At 32.9% G+C, this 10,348-nt stretch overlaps 2 protein-coding genes across 3 annotated transcripts; both read left to right on the forward strand.

The window, feature by feature from the left end:
• Positions 1-3,610: 3,610 nt before the first annotated feature.
• On the forward strand, positions 3,611-6,851 carry LOC142237818 (Golgi matrix protein 130 kD). Of its 2 annotated transcripts, none has more exons than XM_075309247.1 (5): positions 3,611-3,799; positions 3,956-4,951; positions 5,012-5,548; positions 5,605-5,718; positions 5,956-6,851. In XM_075309247.1, exons 1-5 carry the CDS (start codon positions 3,743-3,745, stop codon positions 6,706-6,708), a joined length of 2,457 nt encoding a protein of 818 aa, XP_075165362.1. In that variant the 5' UTR covers positions 3,611-3,742; the 3' UTR covers positions 6,709-6,851. The 2 variants fall into 2 exon arrangements, with proteins under 2 accessions (XP_075165362.1, XP_075165361.1); XM_075309246.1 differs by having other exon boundaries at positions 3,612-3,799; positions 5,605-5,716; positions 5,948-6,851.
• Positions 6,852-6,899: 48 nt separating this feature from the next.
• On the forward strand, positions 6,900-8,361 carry LOC142237819 (uncharacterized). Its single transcript, XM_075309248.1, has one exon. The coding sequence runs from the start codon at positions 6,903-6,905 to the stop codon at positions 8,211-8,213; it is 1,311 nt and encodes a 436-aa protein (XP_075165363.1). The 5' UTR covers positions 6,900-6,902; the 3' UTR covers positions 8,214-8,361.
• The last annotated feature ends 1,987 nt before the right edge of the window (positions 8,362-10,348 follow it).

Here is a 10,348-nt window from a genome sequence, read left to right on the forward strand (position 1 = left end):
CAGTCATATAATAAGTTTACAACTTTTAATTATTTCTCATATTGTTGATTTCTATTAAAAAAAATAATAATAATATATTTATTTTAATATATTAAATATGTTGTTTTTCTACCATAAATTATGAAAATAAATTCAAAACGGAACCGAAAGCGATACCTGTGTTATGAGGTCCCGTGGGACCAGCGTTGCCAATTTAGCTTTTTTCCCGCTAGATTTGGCTTTTTTTGAAGACGTTTAGCGGGAAAAAAATGCATTTAGCTTTTTTTCTGGCTTTTTTTCATGACCCTTTTAGCTATTTTTGGCTTTTTTTATTTTCGACATGTTTCTATTGAAATATGGATAAATCGGCGTTTTTATCTAAGCCTTGCTGCAAGTATAAGGGTTTCCACATATTTCAAAGCTCAGTTGAAACATTAATAATGAGTCCAGCCATTATGCGGGCATTTTTGTAGCAAATACACCTTGTTGTAAAGTTTTTTCATTATATACATAAAAGTTATCGTAAACTTTAAATCTACTATTACCATACAAATTTGTTAGATAAACTGTCAGTAAATTATTGGAAATATTATCATTTGACTCGTTTATCCTTTTTATGTTATTATAATATTCTAAAGTTATTACGATATTACTAAATTAAAATAGTAGATGTGAATAGCTTTGTGCACTGAAAAAATATTGTCGTCTCCTTAAAATACGAACGCGAATTTTGGTTATAATAGCATTTGTGAATTTCTTTTATATAAACTGCTTTCCTTGTCCAAAAGACGATAAAGTCGTTTTGTCCTTATAATTAAGTGATTCAACTTAAAAATGGGTATGTTTTCATGAAAGAAGGAAGAATTAATGAAATAGTCTTTAAATGTGAGGAGTTTTTGCATCTTAACCACAAACCAAAATAGCGTTCAAAAAGTTTATTTTAAAAACGTATATATACAATAATTTCTACTTGAAGTCGAGTCTGAATTTGGAAATTTAAGTTGGCGTTAGCACGTTTTTAAAGCACTTTGATAGCTCATGAAGAAAAGGAAAATGTTTTTACTGGGAAATGTAAACTATAGGTATTTTCTACAATTTAAATAAAAGTAATGTATTTTGAATTTTTCACAATTTCAAAACCAAACTAAAATTTTATTTAAAAAAATGACAAATCATTTTTTTACCAAATCCAAAGCATGCTTAGATCATTTAATATTTTAAAATAACAAGTAAATAAAATAGAGGTGTTGGGAAGGTAGCTCCCACAAAACGAAGGACTTCCAGTAAAAAATTTGTGATAGTAATCAAAATGTATCGAATACGCAAACAGACCTAATATGCCTTAGATATTGTTACAGTCTCACAGAAGTGGAATTAAAATGAAAATAATATGCATTGTAAGTGAAATAAAGCCTTTAAGTTTGTTAAATTTCAATAAAATGTGACTTTTGATACAAAAAAAATTTAGCTTTTTTTCTAGCTATTTTTTAGCATTTTTTAGCTTTTTTTAGCTATTTTTTTGGGCAAATCTAGCGGTTTTTGGTGAAACAATTCTGGCAACGCTGCGTGGGACCCACAATAAAAAAATGGTATAGAGGGATTTCCTACGATATTTTTCGATTATTTATTGAAGATGGACTCTTACATGATGAACAAGTTTCATATTTAGGTGTTTATTTGTAAATATAGAGTTTTATTTAATTGTTACAAAATTGTTTTTCTTGTATTCGACCTGTATTTGATTTTTCCAATTAATGAATTATAGATAGAAACAGACCTGGAGCTCGTTTCTATCAATAGTTTTATTTAATTTTTAATTGGATACAGAATGTTGGTTTATTTCTTGGATTAATAATCGGATCATTCTCGGAAGAGGTGTGCAAGTGAGTAATATTTTACACACGCTGACGCACACTCACGACGGAAAAATCTTACTCACGCACGATATTGTTTGGTAGGACTCACGTTCACGCACACTCACGCAAGAAAATTTCATGAATCATGAAAAATATTGTGACTCACGAAAAATGTCGTCACTCACGAATAGTTTTATGCGTAATTTACCTTAGGGACATGTCTCAAAACATGAGCATGGTTAAATACGAGAGCGTTATTAAACTCTTAACAATCTAGATGTCACTAAAATTGTAAATTAATTCAACTAGTCCCTGAGCGGGTTTATTTTCATGAGTGTATTTTTCCGAAAGTCATTACTCACGAAGAAATTATTTCCGTGACTCACGCTCACGCACGACATTTGGTTTGTTAATCACACTCACGCCGTTGCCATTAGCGTGACTCACGTGTCACGAAAATTTCGAGTCATGTGCGCACACCTCTAGATTGAAGCGCTTATAATGACGTTTATAATTTTTGTTGGCATATTTACTATCGAAGACACACACCTCTAAGAAACAGGGTAGTTCGACTGTTATGTTTTTTTATATTTTGTTTGCAATGTTGAATACCGAAGACACAAACCTTTTAACAAACACGGTACTTCATATTACTTCAAAACCGGCAAAATCTTGACGAAAAGTTGAGTAAATTGTTGATAAAATCGCGTTTTCAACAAAAAACAGACATTTCCCTCAACAGTAAATTAAACACATCAGCACAAAATGAAAAATATTAAGTTTAAATCAATTTCAATTGCACTTTTAATGTTTTTTTGGAAACTTTCCTTTGTCGATAAACCATCACTTCTAAGAATATAGCTTTTAGTTTTATGCAAATAGATTTGAGTTTAGTGAATTCCATATAGAATTCATGTCATTTTTTATTTTGACTAATTTTTTTAAACTATTTGGTTTATTGTCAAAAATTTTCCATATTATTTAATTTCTTTCAAATGACCACGAAATTCGTTGCACTAAAAAGCATTTGAAACCACAAGTTTTTCGTTGCATTTAAAGGTAGATTTTTTTCTCAAAGTTTTCTCCAATCATTTTCAAAGCTATCGTCAACATTTTGGCGATTTTGAAGTAATTCTCAAACAAATCGAAATGCAAGTTGCATTTATATTGAAAATGCTGTTTAAGGCCGGTATGCACCTCTAGCGAAAAATTTCATTCCCATAAGAAATGCATTGCTATTTATGCTAACGAAATTTTCGGTAGCGTTCAATTTCGTAAGCTGGTACGCACCTCTAATGAAAATAACAGGGTTGTCAAAAGCATATTTTGGCAGCAAACATTTAATTTATTACAATAATTGTGTGCGTAAAAGTTTTAAAAGGTCTGTAAATAATAAACAATTTATTTGAGGAATATTTGGAACATATATTAACAATTTTTAAAAGCGATTAGCTGGATTAAAATTTGTGTACACAGCCCTGTTTTTTTGTTGTAGACTTAAATACATTCTTGCTACCGAAAATTTCGCTAGAGGTGCATACCGGCCTGTAGACTTAAATAAATTTTTGCTACCGAAAATTTCGCTAGAGATGCATATCGGCCTTTACCTCAAAGTTTAAAAGTGTTGCAATTGAAAAACGCTCACCCTGTGTTTATTGGGTGATTGTAAATCGATTATACTGTAAAAAACTAACCGGTTCAACCACAAGTTGGTACATTTGTCGAAGAAAGAAAACCGGTTCCACATAAATGACATTTAATTTGTTTGTGACAGGCCCTAATCGTGTGCGTGTGTGTGTAGATTGATTTACTCCAGGATAATTTTGTAGAGACAATGAGAACGATTCTGCGATTTAATTTATTTTAATTGCGATACTTAATTTAATCATTAATAATTAAAAACCAGTATGCCGGAGGAGTCAAAGGAAAGCAAAGCCAAAAAGCTTGCAGCTGCTCGTAAAAAGGTGAGAAACGAAACTTACAAACATTGAATGTAGAAAAATGACACGTCATTTGGTTTTGGGGAGGGGAATAAAGTAGAACACAGAACACAATAAACAAACCCATTGATCTAAATAATATGCATATTTTTACATAATTGCCCTTTTTCGTTGGTTTAGCTGAAAGAATATCAACAACGTGGCAGCAATGCCGATATAGTGACATCTAATGTGGATTCTAGCAGTAATGTCTCTGAGCGATCTGTTTCAGATCTCCAATTGAATGATAGCAACATAGATATGGGACAAGCTGTTACACCACAAAATGAAGGTGGCTTGGCTGCTACTCCTTCACATTATTTCACAGAACCTAATACGCCGCCCACGCATGAAATAATGTCCTCAAGGGCTTCGCCTTCTCCCTTGCCCACATACCGTACCGAAGAGAGGTATCAAACTGATGGAAATAACATAAATGCTATTCAAGTGCTTATTACGGAAAAATCCCAGTTGACAAGCGAATTAAATAAATACCGCACGACGTGCCGAGAAAAAGATCTGGAATTGGAAGAGCTAAGGGTACAACATTCAAACGTGTGTAGAAGGGTAGACGATTTACAACAAAATTTAAAAGATCTACAAAAACAAGCAGAACAACATCGCACTCACAATGCCGAATTGCAGCATAAACTAGCCCAAGCGAGAGCACTGAATGAGGATCAATCATCTCATTTACTGGAACTTCAACAACAAATGCAACTTCGAGAGGAACGACTTAAAATTCTAGAAAATGATTTCAAAAATAAGTGCAACGAGTTGGAGCTGGCTGATTTAAAGATACGGCAACTTTCAGACGAGAGCACTATAACCAAAGATGACCGCGTGGAGACGTTAACTCAAACACAGTTCATGTATGAGCAACAAATTCGCGATTTACAAGCAATGATCCAACAGCACCAGCACGATAAAGAACAAGCCAATACCCAATATCAAACCTATGTGCAACAATTGAACGCCCAAGTAAATCAATTGAACGAGCGAAATAATGAACTTATGGAAGAATGCTCAAAATTACGGGACAGAGACAAGCAATTGGTCGAACATGTACAGCAAATGGAAAAGGAAATTCAAAGAAATATTACGCGACAGGCTGAGATAAAGGAGGAAAAACAAACGGTAGGCAAATTTTGTTTTATACACATAAACGAAATGGAAGCTAATTGTCCCAATTTTTAGGAATCGTCTACGACTACAATAAATACGCAACAAATTCTGGATTTACAAGAACGAGTTCAGGAATTCGAGACGGAACGTTACGAATTCCAATTAAAAATCAAATCCCAAGAGGACCGACTACATGAATTGCAAAACGAATGCCAACAAAAACAGGTGGAAATCGAAGAGTTAAGGGAGCATTTGGAAAATGTAACTTCGGAGCAACCTGATAAAACAAAGCTTTTGGCAACAATGGAGTCAGATAAAGTAGCTGCCTCCAGGGCAATGTCTCAAAATGTAGCGCTGAAGAAACAATTGGATGAACTTGAAATTCGCTTTGTACAATTGACCAACGATAAGGCCGATTTGATGAATCGTTTAGATGCTGAACAGTACTCAAATCGGGAAATGCGTGTTAACTACGCCACTATGGAAAAGCGGATTCAAGAAATGGATGAGAGATTTAAGTTCAAAGATGAAGAAATGATACGACTTTCACATGAAAATGAAGAATTAAAAAAGAAACTATCGCCGCCGCATAAAAGGTCAAACGGAGAGGTAATTTCAATCTATGATATAATTCGAAGATGTGGTTCATTTCGAGATTATTTCAGAAATATCATGATGAGGATGGTCATACAATGCAACATGAACATCATGAATGCCACGACCATCATCGAGAAGGTGGAAAAGATAATGAACATCACCACATTGTTGACGACCACTGTAAGTTTCATTGGTTCGTTATACATATTGCCATTGTATAAATTTGCTCAGTAGTAAAAGTTACAAATCCAATGCCTTGTTAATTTGCATTCAGACTTTGAATTGAAATTAGAAATTTCTAAACAAATGAAACATATAGAATAGCTAACGAGCTTGATTGGTTGTAAAAAATTAGTGCTAGGATGCTTTCACACACAACTTTATTGTAATAATATTTCTTTATTATGTCAGGTCATCAACATCAACATAATGATGAGAGCGCAGGAAGGTTGAACAATGATGATAATGAATGTTGTTCACATACTGATACATGCCATGAAGCTATCGAGGAGCAAGGAGAGCACATAAATAATCCTTGTAGAAATCAAACTCCAACCCATATAGCTACAGAAGAAGCTGTTGAAAAATTGCAAAAGCGATTCACACATTTAATGAGTCAAGTGGCCGATCTAACCGAGGAAAAACAACGATTAGAACATTTGGTTATGCAGTTACAATCGGAAACTGAGACTATTGGGGAATACATAGCTCTGTATCAGACCCAAAGACGCATATTGAAGCAGCGTGAATATGAAAAAGCGGCCCAAACTGCACTTCTTCTGGAAGAGAGGGAACAAATGCGAAATCGCCTAACAATGTTGAACAATCTTGTCAACAGTCTGGGTATGGAAATACCCTTAACACAACAACAGCATCAACTCCATCAACAATTAAATGATGCCCTTGCACAAAGCATATCACAGACTAGCGACAGCACAGATAGTGTAAACAACCAACACGATTTACCAAACGACACCAACGATGGAGTTAATTCAACAGTATCCATAAGTCCACAGACCTCAAAGGATCTAAATTCCTTCGAATCACAACAGATTCTTCATAAAATTCAGGATATCATATCTGAAATTAAGGAGAACACTAAGGAGTTACCTACAGTACATCATTCCGTTGACCATCTAAATTGTTGTTCTGGGAAATTCGAAGTAGTCTAAATATTAATAAAAAAAAAGTAAACAGTTCACCGATGTGATCGGCAATTTATTAGCCTAAAGTCTCCTTATATTTGTACATATTTATTTGTATCTTATCTAGCTATCATGTGCTTTTTGTTTCAAAATAAAATCATCTATGTTTATTTTTGTTTTTTAAAATTATTGGATTTCCAATCAACGTCTCTTGTTGAAGAATGGTACCTGTGAATCCGGAATGTTTTGTCCCTCGACAACAAGCTGAAACCGCAGCAATCGATGAAAGATTTATCACCATCGGTGGGTATACATTTTTGAAAGAATTAGATAAGGTACAGGAGATGATATACTGCCAAGAATTTCAACGAAGTGAATTTACTCATGATGCCGATGTTATCCTAATACAAGATATAAAAAATCTTGTCCTTTATTTAGCCCCAAGTGAAATTGTAACCAAGGATTTTGTGAATTTTATTAACACCGAAACCGTACATTCAATGTTGAAAGCTCTAATCATTTATTTTGAACATTTTCTAAAACTAATGGAGTTCATAATGATACGTAGGGACGAAACTACTGGGGAAAAGGCGAAAATGCAAAGTAAGGAAAGCACGGAAATCAAACGGATCTTCTCAGCCCACTTGACACAGTATCGAATACTTCTAGCCAGAGAATATAGCAATATTTTGTTGGGAGATGGTGAAATGAAGATGTTCTACCATACAAAACCAGTGGTAAACATTTCGAGAACTATGAAAGACCTAAGATTTCATGAGGGATTTCTCGCTTTTTGCACATTGGTGGTTTGGGTAGCTTGCCATAGACAAAATTTCGATGCAATAGTTGTGGAAATGAATCGTCTATTTCGATCTGAACATTTCACATTGTCCCGTCCGAAATATAAATTGAAAGATGGCGAAGCGAGCTTACTCTATGGAAAAAACTATAAGCGGTGTAACTACCGGGCACAAAATTCGCCTTTGATACAAGAACTCACTAATGTGGATAACGAGAATCTTCCAATTTTCTGGATAGGACATCGTAAATATCGAGGAAATAATTTAAGGATTTCCCAAATCGAATACGAGTTTATTGTACCCTCATCTCAATTGAGTTTACTTGATGGTGTAACCCATGGGATTTTGGGCCGACCTAAGAAGCTATATGACACCATGTTGAATATAAAATGGAATGCTGTATTTGACGAGTACTATCACAAATATGATCCTTATAATGTTTTAGTACAGCCGTATTTACAAATTCCAAAACTTGATGAGAAAGAGCCCAAAACGTTCAAATCCTTTGAACCTTACTACAACTTGGTGCATTCCACAGAATTATGGGATAGGGAAATGTTGAAAAAATGGATACGACGTGATGCCATAATAAACTACTTTAAAACGGAGGGTATGTTGACTACCGTGTGGCTGAAATGTCGTAAGGAAGTAGAGGACACCTCACACGGACCAAGTGTAGATGAAATTATAATGAAATTTTTACTTCGAAAAGAAAAGATGAGAAAAAAATAAATTTCAAAATTATTGTCAGATATTCATGTACAATTTAACTATGCCACAAATTATAATACTTTATAATTTTCGTAAACATTTAATAAAACAAACGAAGTTCGTGATTGCTTTATAGTTTGTGATCACGGATCACGGCTCTTTAATTGGACTCTTACTGTTATTCTTTTACTTGACGCTGATGAAAATAAACAAAAAATAATGAAAGTAGGACAGAACAGAACTTGCATCAAAATCACTAATATATATATGTATAATATATGTATGTCCAAAAAATAGTTGTCTACAAACAACAACTAGAGGGATATAACGAATAAGGAGTGATTATGAGCGAAGGATATTCCTGTTCATATTTTCCAAATCCACTAGTTCATTGTCAAAGTTAACTTACCTTTCGTACAATTTCTTCAAAATACAAGTAATAAATTTGTATTGTTCGGGTATGTTCTGAGTTTCCCGTAGGGGTTGTTACCCCTCACAAACGGGAAAACTTTGCACGGATTTTTTTTTGTAGAATCTTTAATTCCAAAAAGAAGGATTTCAAACCGAAGTAAATCTTTTATTTGCAATTGTTCATATGTTTTCTATATGTTTGATAAGTTTTTGCTGCTATAAGAACAAGATTTAAAAATATATCTATAACTATCACTTGTTGCAAACTGGCGGTTGGCTTTTGTGTACATTCGAAACGACAGTGTTGCAAGATTTTGTGAGGGGTACAAACAAATGGCGGTTGGCTTTTGTGTACATTCGAAACGACAGTGTTGCAAGAATTTGATAAAACGCATATTGGAACTTTTGTAATTGAAAATATGTTTGTTATTGCTTTTTCGATTTTAATAAAATATGTATTTATGAATATGATTTTGCTTAAATTTCAAATAAAACCAACACAGTTTTGAACCAGATAAGACAAATTAAAACAATATTTTTGATAACAGAATGGTTTTAAACGATTGGGCAACTTAACTTCTGCAAATCGATGAACTCAAGAGTCAGTCAATTATAATGAACTGCGTTAAGATTGTCGCCGTCGGGAGAAAAAATGTACGTTTCCAAAATAACTTGTAAAATTTTGGATTTTTAAGACGATGAAAATTCATAAATTACATTTGCAATAAATTTATTTATTCTAAAGGCATTAAATGTTTTGCGTGCAGTCCTATTCCCTCAAATGTTGGAGCTTGGCTCTGAACTCTTACAATAGTAAACGAAAGATGGAAGGTGAAATCTATTTAAGGGAAAATCCAGAACATACCCGGATACTCAAAAATTATTGAATTCCCGTGTAAAAATTACGGGGATTTAATTAGATACTATTATAACTCAAAATTGGATCATTCGGATCTAAACAGATGTGTATAGTTATGATAACGCTAAACTTTAGATCTAAGCCAATACTACGATCTGATTAGATATAATCCAATAGCAATTAGGTATAATCAGATCTCGAATTTGTTCAGATCTATTCATATCAAATTATATCCCTCAATTTTTACTTCGGTTGAAAGTCTTTTCTGGAACTTATATCAAAATTATTTTAAATATATAGTTATATTTTTTATTTATATTATGGTATGAATAGAATGAGACATTTAAGATAAAATATATTTTTGCTATTTATAGTTTTTTTTTTATAAATAAAATATTTATTGCCAATGTAAATATGTATATAAAAATTTATCTTAATTCACATAGTACAGTGAATGGTACATAAAAATTCTAGATGACATACAGATAATACTTATCACAACATGTAAATATATTTTCAACTTTTGTTATATCCATTCTAAAGAATTGGTGTGTTTGCAGAATGTCCATGTCTACAAAATTATTTCAAATTGATATATTTGAATCAAATTGAAATAATTAATTAATTTAATATTAAATATATCTTGGAAATTGAACTAAAAATAAAAAGGAGCTAGTTTATTAAAAAACATTAAATACATCGTTAATCGAGAGGACAGAGAACATTCAAAAAACGACGGCATAATCCCGCTTAGTTTCGATTTATTTCTCAATGTCAGTTTGAAGTAGTGACTGTTATCTCAATATGCTATAAATATTTCCATATTTGTGGATACTAAGGTGAATTTTTATCAAATTGTTTACAATTAACAAACGCAGTTGTTACA

This window comes from Haematobia irritans, chromosome 5 (genome assembly GCF_050003625.1).
Source record: "Haematobia irritans isolate KBUSLIRL chromosome 5, ASM5000362v1, whole genome shotgun sequence".
Classification (NCBI taxonomy): Eukaryota; Metazoa; Arthropoda; class Insecta; order Diptera; family Muscidae; genus Haematobia; species Haematobia irritans.